Source organism: Typopeltis vanoorti, chromosome 24 (genome assembly GCF_054136105.1).
Source record: "Typopeltis vanoorti isolate ZY-2024b chromosome 24, IOZ_Tvanoo_1.0, whole genome shotgun sequence".
In the NCBI taxonomy this organism is placed as follows: Eukaryota; Metazoa; Arthropoda; class Arachnida; order Uropygi; family Thelyphonidae; genus Typopeltis; species Typopeltis vanoorti.
In genome coordinates this window covers 58,085,442-58,109,579 of record NC_143572.1, presented here as the reverse complement: position 1 = coordinate 58,109,579, position 24,138 = coordinate 58,085,442, and the positions used below count along the sequence as shown (strand labels likewise).

Here is a 24,138-nt window from a genome sequence, read left to right as displayed (position 1 = left end):
TCAATCACATAGTTTGAAATTAAAAAGCACACCATTATTGTGTGGACTGGTCTGATTTACAAAATGTTTTTTAGAATTCTAAATACGTTAAACAAAAGTAATTCTGCTAATTTTTGTACTAAAAACGCGAAACAAAATTAGTATCATATTTCACTGTGAAAAAATAAAAATGAAGTATTTGAAAACTGTTTTAACCATAAATATTAAAATTGGAGGGGTAGCCGGCGGTGTGTTCTTAAACAGACTGCATTCAAGGGGACTTATGTTTGAAACAGATTTTCTTGAAATCTGCGATTAATAATTTCAATTTCCAATAGAAACAAAATATCCTAATTACTGCTACATAGATCGACTAATACTGAATCGACTGAAAAAAATAAAGATTGGTAATCCATTTGGCTTATGAAAATATTCAAGTAAAAATTAAGTAAAACACGTTAAAATAAATCTAATTTTCTTAAAAGGTACGGTTGCAGTATTATATATAACTCTAGCATTAATAATCATATTATCATCCTTGACTCCAGGGAATCAAGGACTCATCGACGGGGAAAGCTATAAATCACCCAAACCAGCTGTTATACCTTATCTCAAATTCATTCCCACTAGATGCACTCATTATCCCTAAAGGCACATTATTTTACTCACTCACTCACTGTTCTCTGGAAGAAAAACCTAGCTCTTACCACTTTCTTGACTGTAAACAAAGTTACATTCCTTTGTTTACAATCAAGATGCCCCCGTATTCTCTGCCCACTTTCCATATAACGAAAAATTTCTTCAGACAATTTCCTATAGCACCCATTCAGAAGTTTATATCAGATTAACCACTCTTTCTCCTGTTAACCAGAGCCTGCAATCCACATTCTTGCAATCTGTCATCATAATCTTAATCTAAGTCCCATAATCCAGATATAATCTTTGTAACTCTTCTTTACATCCTTTTCACAGCTTCTTTATCCCCATTGGAACACGGAAGGCCAAATCTCTGCACAGTAATCCAAGTGTGGTCGTACCAATGCCTTATAACGAGGGATAATTACTTCTTTATCCTTACATGTCAAGGTTTGCTTCAACATCGCAATTGTCCACTGAGTTGTATTTGAGCATTTGTTATATGACCTTTGAACTTCAAATCCATACCACAATTATGCCAAGATCCCTAGTCTTATCGGCTTCTTGTAGCATAACCCCGCTGTATAACATACCGCTGGAAATCTCATTATCTCAACTTTATACTTACATTAACCTGATTACCATTTTCGCTTGCCCAAATTTCCAGCTTATTCCAATCATTTATTAACTGCTGGATGCTAGTGATTGTACTAGGGTACAATCAGTAGCATTCCTAATTATCGTGCTTATCATCGCCTTATTGGCAAACAATTGCACATCTCCTGTTTGACCAAGGACTAAACCAGTGTTTCTCAACAATTTTTGGATCATGCCCCACTTCAACGTCTTAAAGATTTTGATGCCCCCCCCTCCCTAGCATAATAGTTAGCCAAGTTCTGAAAAAGTATAATATACATATGTACATGCACATTTTCTAATTTCCCCCAAAAATATTCAAATTGCCCCCTGTGGGGCGTACTCCCCACGTTGAGAAACACTGGGCTAAAGCCTGAAGTGCGCGACTGGTCACCTTAAATCTGGAAGATTCACACCCACTGTATACCACTTTTTGATAGCTGTCTGTCAACCATCCCCTGATCCAAGTCAATAGATTATATTCCAATCCCAGATTCTTCAATTTATGCAACAGCCTTTCGTGGGGTATCTGCAGGCGAGTTCTTACCAACTTCTCTAAATGCTTAGAGAAGATGCTTAGAGAATATACCAACTTCTCTAGATGGTACTCTGACACTAGAGTACCATCTGCATTTAATAAAGTTATTCTTCCACATTCATTCTTTCTATTGCTTGCGGCATAACGATAAAATTCTTTCGCATTGCCTTTAGCTTGCATGGCCAATTTCTTTTCATACTCCGTTTTAGCTTTTCTCACAATACTCGTTTACTTTTCTGGCCTGAGCTCTAAATATTTCATAACTCCTCTCACTCTTATTCTCACGATACTCTTTCCACATCATCTTCTTCTTGTGGATCTCTTGCTTAATAAGGTTGGACATCCATTTCACTCCCAACCTATTTATTCTTCGAACACTAGGGATACATTCAGATACTGCCTCATTGAAGCACGTTTTCAAAGATTCCCATGCATTGCTGACATTTTACCATTCAGTAACTGATACCATGGGACAAAGATAGTATACTCCTAAGTTGATCATAATTTCCAGCTTTGTAGTTCAGCAAGTAACCTGTTCTAATGGGAAACTCAATATAATTGTTACTTCTTAAAAGAGCACATCATGACGACTGTCACCACCTAGTGGCAAAATAATCATATTCTTAACCAAGATCCCTTTTGACTCTATGAGTAAATCTAACACTCTTTCACCTTGAGTTCCTTCTTTCACATGAATGTTTGGATAATTAGGGTTACCCATTAGGATCACTCGTTTAGTGCTCGAAGGCTAACCCCTTCTGCCAGCTATCATTGATAGCTGGCTCAACGCTATCAATAATTTCGTAAGCCTTAGGAGAGAGCATAGCAAATAACTGATGCCATCACCTTTTATAATTTCTGAAATAGTGTGAATCCCACGGTCGCTGTTTTTTGCACTTTTGTCGATTTTTCTGGAAGAAATCCTATTTATGTGTACCAAAGTTAGACAAACTCTGGAAATGGCTTTTGTTCTTTTTTAAAGCCAATTCCCCAGATAATCTATCTTTGGAACATGCACTCCTGGAAACAGTTAAAAAAGAAAGTGTACAATGAGTACTCGACTTACTACCACTGGTACTTAGACGACCATCTCATTAACGCATTCAGAAAATACCACCTGAGTGCCGCAACTCATGGTTCAAGGTGTTACGGATGTCTTCAAAGCATATTATTTAAGAAATACTCAATGCTAGATCCTAACATGGAAAGATAGTAAAACTGTTAAAATACTGCAAGGTACAGTTGCTTACTACAGATAAATTTATGCAGAGAAAAAGAAAAGGAGAACTGTGCGCATTAAGTTGGACATATGCGCAAATGTTTAAAGAAGTCCACTCACGATGTTGTTGATTAACTTACCTTCCATCCAATGAATCATTCAATAAATAAAGCAACAGCATTGAAGAATTATCTCTTGCTCGTGCATTTCCAGATGTACGCCCCACAGAATCACTGTACACAACGATTTATGTTAATAAATCGTTGTGTACAGTGATGATTAATGTTAACTCATTAATGTAAATTATTAATGTTAACAAAAATAACATCGCTTGTAGTGAAATAATACAAAAAATAAAATCAGTTTAAAAAATAACCAAAATACACCAACACATTTTAGCATTCAAGCAAGTTAATTGTTCACATATCCTTATGGTTCATATATTGATTTCCAACTTATGATGAGATCGTAGGTACGGGATCCAATCGTAAGCAGAGGACTAACAATATATTTATTTTTATTTTTATTTTTGTAAAATACCTAACAATATGAGTATCTCCGATATAAAAGTCAGATTTATTAGTTGTTAAGGATACATCAGGTGTTAATCAAACCAATACTTTTGCTTACCAATGGTGGAATTCTATCTCCAAAATAATATATTTACAAAGTATACCAAATGTTTGATTCATATGATATTTTGCTTTTTTTTTCTACTATTTATAGATATATTCTTTCCTTGAAGAAATAGCCATTGGTTAGAAAAACTACAAGTAAAATAAATAAATATCCTAACGCATTTTACTCCACAAAGGGAGTAAGCCAAGCTCCTTTAGCCCCAGACCTTCCACGGGTCTTGCTATAAATTCTACAACGCCCGTTATTTCTCAGAGGAAGGAAACAGTTCATTGAAGCCAAACTTTTGAAGACAACCAGTCTACATCCGTCAAGCATTTAATGATAGCGAGCCCAAACTCTTAATAATTTAAAGATTTTCTGGAGAGAGAGAGAGAGAGAGAGAGAGAGAGAGAGAGAGAGAGAGAGGTGTATGACAGACAGCTGCCATCATTTCGTGACGATAATTCCCAACACTTCTATTATTAATTATAATAGTGGGAGTTCCAATGTAGAATTTCTGCAGATGCAGAGTTAACAAAACTCAAGTTTCATGTAGGTACGCCCTTGAGTTCCATACCACAGATTGATTGACTCGCAAATGGTCAAAGAAAGGCTTAGAAAAAGTTCCACTATTCGGCAAGTAGACATTAACTTAGTCTATCTTCTTGTGTCCTAGCCCAGATGATGCAAGTGTCATTTTCACTACACACACACACACACACACACACATATATATATATATATATCAGTACAGAGAGAGAGTTGTCTAGTTGTATGGGTTAGCTTACAATGGGATTAAAATGCAGCCGCCTATTATTTTGAACACGATAAAAACTTGAGGCCAATGGGATGTTTGTACACACACAGAAGACGTATCTGACCGCCGAAGAACAGGTCCGCTACGCTACGTTAGGATACAACAGCTTGTGAGGACCGTGAAGGCGCGCTTCTGCCGTAAGCGTCTGGGAACGCAGAAAGTTAGGTCACGCGAGATAGAGATTAACTCGCAGAGAACGATGTCACGTATAACTGATTACTTTTTTTGGGGGGGGGGGGGTTAGCCTATCGTCGTTCTACTAAATTATTCCTAACACTACAACTTATGAGACAGAGGGTGAGAGAATCAAAAGCACTTTTCCGGCTGTAAGAACAGACACAGAGATATTCTCTTCGCAGAGGAAAAGAATTTTCATAGAACGATCGAGTATATGTCCCGGATGGTCGCAGAGCACGTGCCATAGCACCCAGGATTCAGAGATGTCATCATTCCCCCCCGTCAGTGAGAATTTGATGGGGGGTGATTATCGAAGTAATTAAGGATTATCCAAGTTGCAGTTTTGCAAGAAAGGGATAAAAACCTCCTCCAAAGAGTATGAGACACCGTGCTGGAATCTGTGGTACGGACCCTGGACGAAACCTTGTTTCTAGGCAGTGGACCTTCCAAAAGGACTCAGACCCTGCACACAAAGCGAGGACAACACAACAATAGTTGGAGGCGAATGTGCTCTAACTAATATTTTGAGAGTGGAACAAGGACACAAACGAGAAGAGAAAAGGATGGAAGGAATAAATAGAAGGGAAAAATAGTTTTAAGGGGATATAACTGAGGTTGTGTCGTTGCAAAAGCAAAAGGGAAAGAGGATGCTTTAATACTGGAGGACAATGATTTAATTAGCGAAACATTTTCTGTGGGAGAGGATCTGAAAGGACTTTGAGTAGTGGCTGCAACACGATGACAATAATGATTTAAACATTAAGGTTATTTTACAAGTAGAAAGATTATTAGAAGCTATTGAAAAGAATTGAAATAAATTTTCATTTTATAAATGTTTTGTGATGAAGACGGCAATAGAGAAGCACTTTTAAGAGGGTGCATCGTTTGCATTTTTTATATTACACTCACACACAGGCAGTAGAAGGACCTATAACAAATGAATGGCGTCTGTGGGCAGAAGTTAGGAACAAAGTAATATGCTAATATTCTTCTTGAACTGTTGGGATTTTAGTCCTTTGAAATGCTTTATGGGAGGGGCGGGGGGGTTATTTCACCAAATTGAGGTAAGTGGAATGAAAGTAGCTGGTTCGGTGAGCATGAAGCTCAACTGTAAAAAGATGTTGCTCGAGTTCCTGTTGATTTTGCAGAAATGGGAGGCATTATGGATGCTGAAGAATGACCATGGACATATCCATAGAAGAGACAAAATTCCGATCTGAAGTGATCTTCTCTGGGAAAAGGAAATCTTTTCTGAAGAGCATCAAGAATTTTAGAGAGGGCTTAGGCGCACCATCTCGGACAAGAGAGCAGTATTCCAATGTTGGTCGGATTTGGAATTTATGCAGAGTAAGTCACTGATCGGTAGAATAATGACTTACTCTTTCCCCACCATCTTTTGAGGAAAGGAGTGTCAAGCTGCTTGGAAGCTAATGGTGCAATAGAAGTGATAGGATTATATCAGTTTTGGTCATAAACAGTCCAGGAAAAAGAGAGATTTCGTATTGAGTGTTGAGCTGCAGATTACAGCACTAATCTTTTACTGAGGTAATATTTTAATATTTTATCTCAGTAAAAGTGAAGAAAATTGCTATCATCGTTTGCAAGAAAACAAGCAAAACTTTGTGTTTGAGAGCATTGAAGTTGACTAGGTTGGTTTCATCCGATCAAAGATACTGTGAAGATCGATGTTCTGTTTTCTCATTACAAACGATTTGAAGTTTGAGATGTCTAAGCACTACAAAGATTGCTATGTGATTAGGACGAGTGCAGAGTGCTATCATTAACAAAACCATAATGAGGTTTGCAGTCAATGAGATCAGGTTGTTTATATAAATCAAGAAGAGGGTGGGTAAAATGACAGAACCTGACCTGAGGGACCAGCATTGACAGGAAAGTATGAGGAAAAAACACCATTTGCCATTACTCGCAGGGATTCTGAGAGGAAATTGGTGATCCATTTGCACAAGGACGAAGACAGACCATGTGATGCTAATTTGTCGAGAATACGTCTATTCCGGACTTTATCCAAAACTTTGGAGTTGCCATGGGTAATGTTTCTCATAACCTTTACACAAAATGTTCAGCGGTGTTTTAGATAGCAGTTGTACAAATGTTGAAGAAGCAGACTGCTGATAACCTTCTCAGTTACGTTGGACAAAATTGAGGTGAGGGTAACAAGTCGATAGCTTGACGGTAGGCATTTATCTCTTTTTTTTGCAACCCTGGCTGTATATCGGCTTGCTTCTATGCTGGAGGGTGGATGCCACCTGAGTTGAATTTAATGTATAAATGATAAAGAACAGATGTTAGTTAAAGAGTACATCGCTTGAGAACAATAAGTGGATTTCATGAGGACCGTTGATTTTGTGGTTTGCAAGTTTTTGAAGATTATTCTGATGTCTTTCTGTAGGAAGCAGAAAGGAGGGACGAGATGCAATGTTCCAGACAAAAAAGGAGGTAATTTGTCATGGTATTCGATGGACGAGTTGGAGGAGAAGAATGAAACAAAGACATCGGCCTTATCTTTAGGGTAAGAAAGAGGAGATGGCAGAGATGGACAAAGGCTGCGCCCAACAACTTTGGGGATGGATCAGAAGGTAGGACTGTTAATGGCACAGTGAGTTTTATACGTTTATCGTTGTTGAAGTCACATTTAACCCTTTTAATGATATTTTTACAAGTATTGCGAGCAACTGAATAGGCTCTTAAAGAAGTTGGTGTTTTGAACTCAACGGAAATGTGATATTCTGCTTGTTTTTCTTGGACTTCATTAATAAAACTATTCTTTAAATATGCGATGGAAATTTTGAACGGGGTGAGGAATTAATTATAGTTCTAGACAGAATGAAAGTAACACTGCTACTTTAATTCTGCCCACGACTATAGAACTCGTTCTGAATCAACTAGGTAAGTATTCGTCTTAACACAGACTCTTCCAATGGCATATCTTTTGTTTTCCTTACGTGATTTTAAAGGAAGCATCACAAAAATAGTCCTAAACAAAACTTTGCATGCTTGGTTCTTCGAACAATACTGCAAAAAATCTACGTGTTGTTAAAGTAAACAATCCTCATATTAAATCTTAATAACCTTATGGAACTAACGTCTAGTTCGAGCTTCCTTGGAAGGAAAATAAGGATCAGCATACTACTAAGGGTTCTGTCCTCATAATCGTGGTCTTTTTCTAATTTAAGGATGCTCATTTAGATGTGCACCCTTTGGTTGGAATATACTCACGTCTAACTGTCCTTGATAGTACAGTGGACAACACTATGAGGGTGCATAGTTCTGGCCACAATATCCTAAACTTTTTGATTTGGTTTAAATAAGAGTAGGACACAAATCTCGATAATACATTCCAGATGAAGTGAGAAACATTTATAGGTAGTGAAGATTTTAATTCTTTTTCTTCAACTCAAAGTGAATTAGGGAGGAGATGTGGAAGTAGAGGCTTTGTTATTTCGTAAACACGCACGCACGGACACACACACACACACACACACACACACACACACACACATGGAATTCATTCACCACTATCTTGCTTACTGATTGTCTGAAGTGGAATGAAAATGTTGCCTGATTGGGTTTCCAAGACAAAATTTCCGAATTATCTAAGCTAGCACGTGCGGTTGTGTGTGTTTCAAGTACTTCCAGTTTAACAGTAATGAATAGTTGGCTATCGAACATTGTTATAGATAAAAAAGACTTTTTTTTTTTTTGGTTCGCAGTTTTAAGTGGGCTTACATAATCCTGCATTAAATACGTTTCAACCTCGAGAATGTGATCAAGTGACACTTTCATGTTATCTGTGAGAGTTAAACTTACATTTCGGGATGTAAGCTTCAAAGACTTTAGAGACGTTATCTGAATCAAGGTAGGTTTTATTTAAAATGTGCTTGAATTACGTATATCACTATATGCATTATAGTTGCATTATATGCATTATAGTTATCACTATTTTCCGGCTATCACTAATTTCCATCTTTATTGATTATTGACGTAAGTATGCAACTTGGATAAATAGCAACATTAATGTTCGTAAGGATTAAGTTTATTTTTTATTATTAAGAATTTGTTAGATTAATACTGGATGACTATTATAATAATTGTAGTTGAAAATTCACACACACACACACACATACAATCTTTTAATAGGAAGTAGACAAGACACAACAGTTGCCATCGGACTTCACGCATTAGTGATAACTATTTGCTGAGGACTGTTCCTACATGCACTGTTCTTTTTGTTTTCAATGTACATTATTAATCCATGAGTGTAATGTTCTCCTTGTCCGTGTATAGGAACAGCTAAAACAGTTAAAACCACTATTGTTTTGGTTTCATAAATTCTCATTAGTGCAGTCAGTGAACTGTTCCACGAAAGATATTGTTTGTCGATTCTTTAAAAATCCATATGTTTTAGGGATTCCTTTTTATATATGTAGAAAATATTTGATAATACGTGCTACATAACTTGGTTAGTCAGCGAAAATATAGCGGTAGTTCTGAATTATGAAGTATTTTCCCCGTGTTTATTTATGAGAGGTCAGCGCAGTCTTGAATAGGCGAAGTGTGTGCATTATTTCTAATATTTTGATATTTTTAGAAAAATTAGCCCTATGGCTCAAATATCGTCATTACTTGCATGACCAGCGTCCTGTTTATTAGAGGACTGAAGTGGCTTGAAAAAGGTCCCTGCTCGGTCTCTTGAGCTGGGTTTACGGACTATATAAAAAGAAATAAAAAATTACAAATATATAAATAAATAAAATTTCAAAGTTGAAATCGTATTCACTTTATGCCCATTTTGATTTTGACTAGATATTTGCTCGTGGTTAAATTATTCGAGCAGTATCGTGGTGTTATATCTACTATTTCATTGATTTATCATTATTTTTGCCTTTCGTTATCAGATTTGTTTTTGTATTATTTATTATTTTATTTTATTTTTTTTTATTTTTCTTTCTTAACGAAACGGCAAAATATTCTGGCGATCACACTGAGAAATGTGGTGAGTAGACAAGAAGTGAAGATAACGTCAGTATGGGTTAGTTTACGATAGACTTTAAGGTTGGTATGCCGATTTGTTTGTTTGTTTGATTAGGGTATCTAAAAATGGTAGTTATACAGGTTTCCCAAAATTCACGCAAGTAATTTTGATAGAAAACACAGGTTTTTAATTAAAAAGTGTAATTTCTTATTGATTCATAAAGTATACAGTATAGAGTTATGCATGGAATAGCATATCGGGTAAATGGCTTCCACGGCTTTGCTGGCACATACGCACTCTTTCGTCGAAATTTTCCATGACCGTTTTGCATAAATGTGGCTGAATTTCGTTCAATTTCCTCATTCAAAGCGTGGGTGGTCGTTGGCTTGTTGGCATAAACCTTAGACTTCAAAAAACCCCAAAGGAAAATGTCCAACGGCTTTAAGTCTCATGATCTGAGCGGCCAATTCTGATCACCAAAACGGGAAATTACACGACCAGGAAATGACTCATGCAGTAATTGAATTGTTTCTCGGGCTGTATGGCATGTGGCACTGTCTTGTTGAAACCACATGTCGTCCACATCCATATCTTGCAATTTAGGTACAAAAAACTGGATTATCATGTCGCGATAGCGAGCACCATTAACTGTTATTGCCTTACCAGCCGCATTTTCGAAGAAGAATGGACCGATGATGCCTCCAGTCCAAAATCCGCACCAAACAGTGACACGTTGTGGATGCATTTGTTTCTCAAAAATCACTCATGGATTTTCTGAACCCCAAATGCGACAATTTTGTCGATTAAAGAAGCCATCAAGATGAAAATGAGCCTCATCGCTGAAGATGATTTTGTTCGAAAAATAAGCATCCACTTATTGTTGTTCCATAATCCATTCAACGAGCTCTTTTCGCTGTGTGTGTCATTTTTAATAATCCTGAACTATCATCTGTCACGCTGTCTTTTTTTTTCTCGTTGGCAACACTTTACCGCACAAATGGAGCTGAATTTAAATCTTGCGTGAATTTTGGGACACCCTGTATAACCTTCTCAAGTTCCAAGGTGAATTTAATTTTCTGATTGAAGGAATTTATCTTTGTTAGAAAGTCAAAAAGCGCTGTTTAACTGTTTCTCCAAATGATAAAAACGTCATCTTCACCATACTAATGGCTTAGGGTCTAATTGGGAAAGGATGCCCTTTTCTAGGGCATCCTTTCCCAATAGATCTGCGCACGGAGGAGATAGGGGACTGCCCATAGCGAAGCCAGTTAGGATACAGATTGCGTAAAATGTTGATTACTTCTTCTACCGGGATATTGGTGAATAAAGATACCATGTCTAGTCTGGCAAGAATATCTTTTTCAAATATAGAGATGTTTTTCAATTTAGCATTGAAGTGCTTTGAATTCTTAATGTAAGTTTCAGAGTTTCGAATATGATCCTTTAGGAGACAGGCAAGGTGTTTAGATAGTAGGTAGGTTGGAGAATGTCTCCCATTCCCTATGAGGCGTAGAGGGACTCCACTTTTGTGAACTTTAGGAGAACCGTATAATCGCGATGTCACTGGGTGCGAGGACTTCAATCTTCGTTGTAGATGTGCAGAGCAACTGTTGATATTTCATAATAAATTATTTTGACCTCGTGGTTTTTCCATGTAGGGTTTGACTCTAATATCCGATAAGTCGATGTATCTGAGAGTAATTCTGTGATCTTAGCTGTGGAGTCTTTGGTGTTAAGGATAACCGTCGAGTTTCTTTTGTCAGCTTTTTAAAATGATGATTTGCTTGTCCTTCAAGTTGGAGAAAGCTCTCTTTTCTGAAGGTGTTATATTTTGGTTTGGTAGTCTTGACGACGAAAGGATAACAGCGCTCTTTAATCTAAGAACATTGGCTATTTTTTCAGACAAAACGAGAGTGCTGTCTCTATGTTGCAAATATCAACATCTGGAAATGGTTAGGTGCGATAGCAAAATGGAATCCATTTTTGAGTATACTGACTTCCGGTTGTGTTAGGGAATGGTCAGAGAGGTTAAAGATTACTTTGCCCTCAGGCAGGCTGTGTTTAGAGTTATGACTTCTTTAATATAACGTATTAATTTATTTTTAATTTGAATTTTTTTGCTGATAAGAAAAGCCTTGTTGAAACTATTATGCATCATGTTATCTAAAAGCGTCCATAAGTCGGATCCTAAATATCTTCATAAAGTCGGAAGCATGTTAGATCTATTTTGCTAAGTTCCTATTAGCTATCCCGTCCCTGGAGCTATTACGCTCCGTCCCTGGAGCTATTACGCTCCAGGGACGTTTTGAAATATATTCGTTTGGCCCTTCTTGAGTGGAGTTTTTCTTTTATAGCTAGAAATTTAGGAATGATGTTGAAGTTCCTGCATCTTTTTAAGAATGTAAGATGGTTTAAGACTCTAGCTTTCTTACATTTGAGTTTCTCAAAACAAAGTACCTTGTGTTTCATTGTCCCATCGACTAATGAAACAAACGCTCCATGCATATGACGTTACATGTCTTTTTAATTTATGTTACATTTTATATGTTTGTTCTATGTACTAGCGACTTTGAGTTGTATTTACCTTTTTGTATGCCCTGAAGAAGCCAAGCAGCCCAGCTGGTGAAACTTGTTGGCATAATTTATCATTAAATTCATTGGTCCATAAAAACCCAGTGAAATATTATTCTAAAATTAAGTTAATGGCCAAAATATACTCACAATAAATATCTCACTGTCCGATATCCATCCATCCTCCTATACATAATGCACTGATCCTAAACATACAAACATCATACATAATATATAATAAATATATTATAAATAATAAATAATAGGTCTCAGGATAATAGCAGCAAACTATATTGATTAAAAGACATTGCTCCAATAAAAATACTAATTTATGTAGCATTATGTGAAAATATTTTAAGATACGCAATTACATTATACGCATTATGCGCAGACTACAGACTTAACAGGTTACAAGATAAAATGGTAAAACTTGGAACAAAGAGAACAGCCAACACTTATAGAGGCAGCAAGGACAGAACACAAAATATTTAAGGTGAAACACTTATGCCACTATACAGTCATGTTAAAACATTACTTCAGTCCAATCTACAGAGTAACTAAAACAACCTACCAGATAACAAGACCACAGTCAAACAGTCAACATATATATATATATATATATATATATATATATATATATATATATATATATATATATATATATATATATATATATATATATATATATATATATATATATATATATATATATATATATATATATATATATATATATATATATATATATATATATATATATATATATATATATATTTATATAGACAAGAATAACAATTAAATTTATTCAAAACGCAACATGTTTCATCGGATTGTCCGACTTCTTCAGGCGTGGGAACATACAAAGCAAGTAAACACTATAAGAAACATCGTATCACTATAAAACGACTATTACAAAATCAGTTAGCTTTGAACTGTAGCTCAAGTCCGTGTTGAAGTTCTATTGTTAAGCAGCTGCGTGCGTCTGATTTCACGCGTGTGCCAATATCGGATAGCAGAGCTGAAAGACTCCGGTAGATTATAGCTAAGGTTATTTTTTATGTGATGAAGGTCCATAACAATTTCCATACACTCGACTATGCGGCGCTCCACCTCCTCACTGCATATATGAAGGTTTGAGGTTGTTGTCCAGTTTATCTCATGTTGACGGCCTTCATCATTTGTGTTTACTGAAAACAGTACATGGCCTGACAGGGCACTTGCTCTGGTTCTTTTGTAGGCAATGTCTCTCTGGTGTTTTTCCAGACGTAGGAGGATGGATTTTTCAGTTTGGCCATAGTATTGCTTCCCGCAGTCACACGTGATTTTGTACACTCCTGGGAATTCAGTTTCCTGGAGTGTACAAGATTTTATGTCATTGTGGAAAGCCATACTATGGCCTGACTGTTAAATCCATCCTTCTATGTTTGGAAGAACACCGTAGAGATATCTCCTATAACAGGACTAGAGACAGCGTTCTCTCTAGACACATTCTCTTTTCAGTTAACTCAGACGAAGGCCGCCAACACATTGTGAACTGGACTGAAACTTCTAACATCCATGTGTGCTATGATGAGCTCGAAAGAAAGATTTTCGAATTTATAGAAATTTCTCTAGATTCTTCTCATATCAACAAACAGCCTAAGTTTCAATCTCTCTGACGCACACGTTGCTTCTGTTCAGTATTGGCGCACACGCGACAGCGCGTAGTATACGTTTGTTTGGAACTCAAGCTCGCATTTTGTTTTCAAACACGCTACTGTCTTTTTGAACTTGTTCTGTTATTACAATTTTAAGTCTCTGTAATTCTTTATATATTTCTTTGGTTGTGATACCGGAAGAGGTTGATCTATTCAACGAAACTAGCAAACTAGTAGTATCTTTTTAAATATACCATGTCATCTTTTTATCTCTCGGTAACAGTCATTAAAGTTTTTTGAATAATATTCAAACCGAGTAAAAATGGATTCTGAAAAAAAAAAATATATATATATATATATTGTGTCTGTACGTGTGTGTGGGTGGGTGGGTGTATTAAAGATATGAAGATATTTTGTAAACTTGGTTTTAATCATTTTTTTCCCAAGTAAGCAAACAAGCAAGTAAGCCAAGTTTGCACTTGAAGTATTTTCAAGTCTGAGGCAACTCATGGTAAAGGTGGCATAGGCTCTGATCACTCCTAAGTATCCCATAATACAAAGCACATATTCTTACGGATATGAATAATGCTATGTATTCTGGGAAGGGTCACTACCAAGACCGGTTTCTCTGTATTGAGTGCGGGGTTACCTCTGCAAAAACTAGTGAGATACCCCGGATCCCCCAACAGTGAGCGACCCGAAGGATAGTAATAAGTAATAAGTAATTAGTAAAAGTCGACTCACAAAATCAGTTTTATTCTTGTTAAAACGCTCCAAGCACTGTTCAGAGATTTTCATGCGAGTGCGTTTTTGATCAGCGCGACACTCATCTTGCGCAAAGCTTTTTCATTTGCAATTCTTCATGCAAAATATATCCTACACGATCTTTTGAAATGCCTATAGTCTCAGCAATTTCACGCACTTTGACTTGCCGGTCATCCAATACCATATCATGCACTTGATCAATGACTTCTGGTGTTGTTACACTTTTTTGGGCGTACTTCACGTAGATCATCTTCAAGGCTGGTACGGCCACGTTTGAACTCGGCAGTCCATTTCTTAATTGTCAAAAACGAAGAAGAAGAGTGTCCATAAACCTTTATGAACTTCGAATAAATTTCTTTTGGCGTTAAAACTTCTTTTACAAAGAATTTTATAACTGCACGATACTCAATTTTATCCACTTCAAGGGATACAGACAACACGTTTGCTTCAGAGCTGTATAAAACAAACTACTAATAGAATGACTTGCAATTTCACATGGCTGCTTATGACAGATGTACCAACTTAGAAAAAAACTCTCTTGCTGATAGTTTTGCTATTTATCCTCGACGCCGAGAACGTTTCAGACCACTCACGTACTTATGCTATTATGGTTAAGGATAATTCAATTTGTTTCCCGAAATGACATTATTCTCTGAATGATAGCGTTTAATTAGAAATTACCACAAGATATGATGGATTTCGTGAATTTTCATTTGGGAAACTGATGAACGAATAATGGACATAACTTAGTGTGTTAGAGGGTACTGGATTTAAGCTAAAATCTGACTCACCACAGTCATGAACATGATCTTAGCACCATGTTAACAAGCCGTGTATTTTTGGTTTCTATCTACTTGCAATTTCTTGTATGGCAAGAAATAATGGATAATACATATTTAATACTTAATGACTTAAAAGGACTTTCACGTGATCCTGAAGTTTCAAATGCAACAAGATATGATCACATTCGATTTTAATTTAGGAATAATTTTAATGAAATACTAACTTAAGAAGAAACTTTTAAACTACAGATAATGTACAAACAAAATTGAGAATATGAGCTATCGGGACGCGTTATTGGAGTTGCAATGCAGCCTTTACGATGTAACAAAGAAAGATGCAGTTCATCTGCAAATGTACTTCCGACAATCGTAGGGACATACATTTAAAGGCAGAGGGAGGATGCCTCCGTTTATTGCATGTTCGAATGGAATCCATAGAGGACCTGAGTCACTTTGAACTGGGCATGATTGTTGGAGCCAAGCTGGCAGTCACTTTGAACTGGGCATGATTGTATTGTTGGAGCCAAGCTGTGACCAGAACAGCTGAAATTGCAAATGTTAGTCGAGGAACAGTCTTTAAGGTTATGTCAGCATGGTAGTCGACAGGACAAACATCATCAGCGAGTATTAGTGAGCTGTATACCACGGAAAAGAGGAGGGCTACTACTGAGCAATTGTGTGAAAAATTCAACACCGTTAGTCGTGAGAAACCTATTTCAACAAAAAATCTGCTCCGAGAACTACACAGAGCGATATTACCATCGGGCTTCCTTATACAAGCATTCCATCATCCCCTTCAATGCACATCGTCGGTCGCGTTCAATGGTGCAAAGATCACAGGCAGTTTACTACACAACAGTGGAGGGATGTGATAAGGTCCGATGAATCCACGTTCACATTTATTTGCTGCAAACGGACGAATACGTGTGTGCAGTCAGCCAAAGGAAGCTTATCAGCCGGAGTGCGTGTTCCCAACTGTGAAAGATTTTGCTGATTCTATAATAGTGTGGGGCGCATTCTCATGGCATGGTTTAGGTCCACTTGTTGTATTGGACGACAAAGTGGATACTGCAAGTTGTCTTTCAATCATAAGTGATCATCTACATCCCATGTTGACACACCTTTTCTCCTACACAGTCAGCCACATTTCAAATGGATAATGCTCCCATTCATCGAGCAAATATGGTCACCCAGTAGTGTGTAGGACATGACGGTGAGGTGTCCTGTCTGCCACGGCTATCCCAATCGCTAGACTTAAATCGTATGGAACATTTATGGGACATTTTTTGGAGCGAACTCTCAGGCAACGTTTCCCACCTTCAAAGAACAAAGGCGAATTGACCTAGTTTCTCTCGGACAAATGGGACAATAAACCACCTTACCCATGATAATAACACAAAAATTTTCAAATGTCTTTAGGTCTCTCATAGGTAAGGTGGTTATAGTCTCATATTTAGTGTTGAAATTCATCTCCCCCCCCCCATTGAAAGACATTCCTGGACTGCGATCGAATCTCTTGACTGTCAGAGCGTGGTCCGCTAATTACGAAAGTTGATGTTGTTGAAAATTGATCCATTTCACATAATTTCTAGTGGAATATAATCAAAAATAAATATTCGACTAATGCTGTATATTTCGTATTAATAATTAAGCTATAATTAATGAAGTAATGAAAAGAATAAAAACAGAAAAATAAAATATTCTTTCAGCTCTGCAGAGTTTTCATCTGAAAATGTCCACAGAATGGAAAAAGTACTTCGAGGGAGATTCATTCGACTCTGCAAGATATGTTGAACTGGTAAATGGTTTACTAGATAAAAAGACCTATCGCCTTTATCTCAAGAGTATTCATGAAACATTAAGTAGCGGTAGGTATTATTTTATTTATTCTTGTTACAAATCACTAAAAGTGGAAGGGAGAACTAGAAGAAACAACATTATCGGTTCAAATCTAGTCATAGACTAATGAAACTTTTCTACATTTTTTCTGCCAGTTACTGAGTTAATTGTTCTTTGGCATAACCAATTTCTTTTCTTCCCTAAAACTTATGTTTTTAAAGAATTTGCGATATTTCAGACAATAATACGTTTCGGTTTAAATTTATGAATAGATGGTAGCAATTAGTTGTACAGTAACCCTGAATCCTTAAAATCGTGATTAGCTGTGAGCTTAGCTACTGGTGGTGACTAACATCGTAGATCGCTCTGATTTTAAAAAGTCAGAACTAAATTAGATCTGTTTATCCCGTTAGGGAATAAAAGGTTAAGCAATTTCATTTATTTAAAATTAGAAACGATATGTCTAAGCAATATTTTTGTTCTATTACACTTTAATTTACATCTTTAAGTTACATCTAAAGAAGCGTAAACTACATATCAAAATTATTGTTATCACAGAACGTGAACTGATTAAAAACCTTTTGTCCTTCTTATACAGCTCTTAGGGATAAAGGCAGTTTAAAATATGACAGGTTTATGTAAATTCTTGATAACATTTTTTAAAAGGAGGACGATCTGGCAATGAGGTCTTCCTTCATTGACCTTTGCAATTGCAGGAAAATTAGTGCAATGACTAGTGGTCATGGATAAATGACACTGACATGAGAATACGAGTGGAAACATCCACCATCTTTTAACGACGTAACTCAGAAGAATAGGCCTCAGTCTATTTCTTATAATTTCCAGATTCAAAACGCTATTTTCAGAAAGAAAAATTATCTATTTCAGTCCTGCAGATGGAGTAAATATTGCAAATTATGGTCTTCCCAGTCTCTCTATCTTGAGCTAACTGATAGATGTTAGATGGAGTTTTACAGTTCAGCCTTCTGATGGATTCACATAGGTATTGCCAAAATTGTTTTCATGGTCTTCCTCTACTGCGATTTCCATCTTCTGGTTTATAGAGGATGAGGGATTCCAAAAAAGGTGAGACTTCAGGATGTCTCAGTTGATGTCCAAGCCATCTGAGTTCTTACTTAGCCAGATTTAGCACAGAAGTTAGTGACACGGTCCATCAAAGTGTATCCAAGGATCAGCCCGAGACATTTAGTTCCAAAGGAGTTAATTAGATCTGTAGTTTTTTTTTTTTTGGTACTTATTGTCTAGGTTTGAGAACCATACAGGAAGATGGATCTACTGTTTGCATGGTATAGTCTTAATTTGTCTTTAATGATATTAATGATGGTTTCCCGATGGGACGGAGTTTGTTATGGAAGATTAAAGCCAGCTGTTTACTTTTTCTGATATCATTTTCTGTATTGCTGATGTACGATCCAAGGTATTGAAAGCATTTATTGTTGATATGAAGTATAAAGTTTTCACAACCTATTGAGAATACTTTGGACTTTTGGATGTTGATCTGCAGACCAATAAGTTTAGCCTGTGCCTCTAGTGAACTGAGCTGTTTTGTGCATTTGTTGGTTCTGTATCAATACGTATAACATCGTCAGCAAGCTAAGATCAGTTATTTGCATGGCGTGGGTGGATGTTCTGATGTTAAAACTAAGATCTTCTGTGTTGATGGTCCACAAGATGTAGTCCAAGCATACTACATACAAACAAGGTACTAGTACATCACCTTCCAGGACTCCTGTTGTCACTGGAAATGATTCAGATGTGTCTGTTTTAAAGATTACTGTAGTATTGTAATCTTTATAAGGCGCCGAGATTGCTTGTCTGAGTTTTGAGGGTAGACCATAGAACCTGAGTATTCTTTAACTTCACTAAATTATGATAAATACAATCCTGAATTAATTTATGTTAATCTTTATTAATCTATATCAGAATAATCAATATCGTAACTTATTTATACTGAAACTACTACCAGATTAATATTACTATGATATACAAGGTATATTAATATTTATATTAATATTATCAAATAAAGCAATACGATTTTTTTCGGCGATGTAAAATGAATAGTAATAGGGCATATTAATGATCCAACCTTATTTCAAAACCGAATATACACTACGTTGACAAAAGCATTTAGACACCTAATTGCGGTCAAAAATGCGTTTTCATTGCATTTCTAGTACCAAGTGGGACCACCTTTGCCTGAATGATGGCAACCACCCTTTGGGTAATGCGATCAACCAATTTCTGGTACGTAGGAACGGTTTGAATATTCTTCCTCTGGCAAGGCTACTCCTGTTGCTGATATAGATGATGGCCACTGTGGTCTGAAGCGAATTCGGAGCACTAATTCGTCCCACAGGTGTTAAGTGAGTCGGCCAGACCAACATTCAACGTTGTTTTCCGGAAACCAATCTCGAACACGCAGTACAGTATGGCATGGTGCATTTCCGTGCTGAAACGTGCAAGGGGTCACCGATAAAGTACTTCCACAACGTCGGGAGCATGAAGTTGTCCAAGTTGCCAAGCGAGCCGCCATCAGACGTGGGAGTTTTGGGTACATCTAGGCCCCATTCAACTGAAATACGCCCCATACCATTACTGAGTTGCCGCCAAATTTGACATTTCGAATGATGCAGTCTTGACGGACCTGTTCCGGGTAATTTCGAGATCCATACACGACTATTAGAGAGAAACATTTGGAAGCGTGATTGGTCGCTCCAGAAAACATTTTTCGAACTTTACTAATTTTATTAAAACTGTCAAACTTCGTTTGTCAGTTTGGTCTGATGAGAAAAGCTGTTGACAAAAGTATTGGACAAATACTTTTCTTAACATAGTGTATGTAGAACTTTGGAAAGTTTCGACAACGAGAATACAAGAACGTTTTGGAGAATGCAATGTTCGACATCGGAATTGTCTTAGTTTGTAAAAGGCAACGGGGGCTGCTCAGACGTTGCGTAGAGTCGTCTTTTATGATGTTTTTGATAAAGATTTCATTGGTCTGATAGTTAAAGTTATCAAAGGGCTTCAGAATGCTGAAGTGAGTGGTGTAAAAGAATCGTTTGTACTCTATTGAATGCCTTCCTGCCGAGTTTTCCTCTTCTAGCAACGCAAACGCCTCAAGAATTGGTCGTGAGCTGAAGAACATGGGTTTCCATGTCCGTATAGTCGTGACATCAACAAGAGCAATGCCAAGCGAAGGCTGGAGTGAGATAAAGCTCGGCAGCATGGATCCTGGCGTAGTGGAAATTCGTTCTGTGGAGTGATCCATCACGCTTCGTCATTTGGCAATAGGAGAGACGAGTCCGGGTTTTGTTGACGCCAAGAGAACTCTACAAGATAACCGTGAAATTTCAGGGAATGTACATCATAGTATCGGGCTGGTTTTCATGGCTTGGGCTGAACCGTCTAGTTCATCGTGAGAGAGAATCTTAATCTTAATACTGTGGCCTATAATGACATTCCAGAGATGCTTTCAATGTAGAAAAGAGAAGGAAAATTCTATTATAAAGAATGTTTACTATTATTTATCACATCTAGACCCTCTTACGTCTGAAAGAAAAGAGAGCCAAGTAATGAGTATTGAAGATTGGTAGGAATTATGGTGCAAGCAATGATGGGTAGAGGAGTCAGTAATTGATATCTCTCAGCTTGATTTGATTTGTTGTCTCTTGCAAGTTTGCGTATTTAGGAAAGTTATAAGAAAACGACACTTCCTTGAATATCGAAATAGTTATTATCGACATTATATTCAGTAATGTGCGCTACTGTTTCTTTTGTTATAGACGGGCTCAATTTCAGAGAGGATCGCTTACATTTTGAACAAAATCTAAACTAATTAAAACGATAAATTGCTTTAAAATATCTTTCTTCATTAGGACGTTTCACGGGAACAAAATGTTTGGATGTCGGATGTGGACCTACAATACATTCGCTGGCTATCGCAAGTGCGTACTTCCCTTATCTGGTTGCTAGCGACTTCTCGGACTCCAATCGACGACACGTGGATTTGTGGATGCGAAAACAACCGGGAATGTCGGACTACACACCGTTTCTCAATTACGCTGCTGAAATAGAAGGTTATGAGTGGGTTATTATTTATTTATTGTATATATTTATTTCATCATTTTTAATTTTTATTATCTCGATATTTCTTATATATATATATATATATATATATATATATATATATATATATATATATAGACTGTTTTCATCGGCACTAACGGCTTTGACCGAAAGGATCAGTGTTCAATGATCCATCAGTAACTGGAAGAGGTAGGAGATTGGTAACTATAGTTACATCTGATCTATCGGTCTTCAGCACACATGAATTCAGTTAGCCACCGTCACTTAGGAAGTGTTATTGTACATATTATTATATAGATTTTAGGCATAGTATGATATAGATTACACAAAGTAATCCATTTTATTATTTTTGTTATAAACGATATAGCTTTATGTCATGGTGTACCTTATATGGATGATGCGGCATGGAATGTCGTATATAGATTATATCGCTGCGAATATTTTTATACATCATATTCTCGATAGGAGAATAAAATATGCTATATACGAGGGTGTGCTGAAAAGTTATGTAATCTCCATCACATTATTCTACATTTTCCCCATGATGTGTTATATACTGTTAAAAGGCTTCTGCATCATTTGCAATCCTCTGAGAAAAAAGCTTTCCCTTGTTGCACAAATTGGAAAAAATATAGAAAACAAGTGGGTCAACAAATGCAACGTAATCGCCGATAATATAAGCAGTGCAAATGTGAACCGGTTTGGCTATACTTTTCTTTATAACTTATATTCCAAATCAATGTCATTAGCACTAAGCTACAGCGTTTTATGCATAATATCCGATGGAAGGTGCAGTACTGAGATCTCGTCTGAGATTTACGAAGACTACGTTGATTTACTTCATGTATCCGTTTTTCGTTTCGATTCATATCCATGTCTAGTTATGGTTTAACGTTTTCATTCTTCTTCAGAAAAACCAAAGTTTGCAGGAACATTTCACGTTCGTTTACTATGTCGTTCAGATAAATACTCTTTGTAGCTGATGGAATTTTCTTCGTAGTGCAATTCAGGAATCCAAAATCTTCATTCAGAATGGTGTCATTTTGTGACTGAGCAAACAGTACAGTATCAAGGATGACTTGCCTTGTCGTCCTCTGAAATTTCCCAATTTTTTGTATTTTTGACAGTTTAAGTGTAAACGTAAACTCCATGATTACATTAGCAGTTCTTTTCTTGGTAGAAATTTTGACAGAGAATTTGTATAATTTATTCAAAATGTGAAACATTTATTTCTTTCTTATTTCCATTTTCTAGAGATTTGGACCAAGGAAAGAAGGATATTGAAACCCGTCTAAGAAGCAATTTAAAGGCAGTTGTGTTTTGCGATGTGACCGCAGATCAGATGTTGCCACCAGAGTACACCCAGCAGTACGACCTCGTCCTTTCTTCCCTCTGTCTTGAATCGGCATGTCCGGACTGGGAAACATTTGAAAAAGCTATAAAGAGTATTGCTTCTGTTCTTCGTCAAGGAGGTGGCCTCCTTCTGATGGGGGTTTTTGGGGCCACATCGTGGGAAGTTGGAGACATCAAAATGCCTGCTCTAAATCTAGATCAGGAAAACGTTGAGAAGACACTTTCCAAAGCTGGATTTGGTAATCTTTCGTGGAAGATCAAAGATCATAAATACAGTGCTGTGGAAGGAGATCAGAAAAAATTATTTTTCGTTGTGGCAGAGAAATTGTAATAATTGGTCTTTATTTTGCAAACAAAAATTGACAATTTCATAGACTAAAAATTGCATTTCATTCGTAAAATTACTATGATGTATCATATTTTGTATTTGCATTGATTTGCAAAATGATTAGTAATTGATTGATTGAATAAATTACACCTTCCAACGGTTTCTGAATGACACTTAAATTAACCAGAAAGATTGGAATTACCGAAAAGTTGCAATTCTACCATATATCCAGCAAACACTCTATAGAACAGAATGGCGAATACATTGCAGAAATATAATGTAAATACACACGCCTTCAAACCCCCACTCTTCCAAGCAGCCTCGCCAAATGTCTACATTCACCCCTAAAATTGTAGGAGGAATTTATAAAATCCACTGCTTATGTAAAATGAAGCACTTGTGACCCCTTCTCAAATTAAACTGAATCATGCGAAGTTAGGATATATTATTATTACTTTATTATTAAAAAAGATCTCCACAGAGTAAGGAACTAATCGAGAGATACTATACACCAGTTGTCCTACTTTGTTTGAACTCATAAACCATATTTATTAACCTATATTCTAAGGTCTCCTCATGGGCCAAAATATCATAACTATTTCATCTTGCTTCTAGACAAAGGGGATTCATATCAGATATTGCCATGGATGGTGAAATAGATCTGCAATCTTTCTGCAAGGCAACACCTTGCTTTACAGGACTCGTATTGAGCAAACATGTTTCTAAACGCAGTCCAAGCATTTCAAGTGCGCCCTTGGTAGCCTGATTCTGATTATTTGAATCCATCAAACGTTTTTAGGATCTTTATGATATGCAGCATCCACTGGTTGAGTCCACTGCCTCGATCGGACGTTGATTTCAGTCCCATAGTTGAGATCGCTACAAGCTGTATCTCAATGATATACTTGAAATATGTATACACATCTGCTTGTTTGCTTAAAAAAGCAAATGAGCTTAACAAAGGCAGCAATTGTTTATTTATTTAATTTCGTTTTGCGTCTTCCACTAAAATTTTAGCCTCTGCAGTAGGCAGACACTTGTCTCGGAACTTATATCGACGTATGTTCCAAGTACTCGTTTGTGTTGAATCTGAGGTGATCATTGTGGATTAATATGAATTTAGATTTGTGTTCGTCTTCTGTA

The 24,138-nt window shown here is 36.7% G+C and overlaps 1 protein-coding gene across 2 annotated transcripts in view; it reads left to right on the top strand.

Moving 5' to 3' along the window:
* LOC150093256 (nicotinamide N-methyltransferase-like) overlaps positions 1-23,143 on the top strand; it is a 393,830-nt gene extending 370,687 nt beyond the window's left edge. The window contains exons 1-4 of one of the 2 annotated variants that reach the window (XM_090413898.1): positions 8,363-8,497; positions 17,078-17,236; positions 21,104-21,311; positions 22,569-23,143. In XM_090413898.1, the coding sequence (XP_090270024.1) occupies positions 17,101-17,236; positions 21,104-21,311; positions 22,569-22,998 (774 nt within the window). In that variant the 5' untranslated portion in view covers positions 8,363-8,497; positions 17,078-17,100 and the 3' untranslated portion in view covers positions 22,999-23,143. Of the gene's footprint in view, positions 1-8,362; positions 8,498-17,077; positions 17,237-21,103; positions 21,312-22,568 lie in introns of those variants that run through there. The other variant, XM_090413897.1, reaches the window with a different exon arrangement.
* The last annotated feature ends 995 nt before the right edge of the window (positions 23,144-24,138 follow it).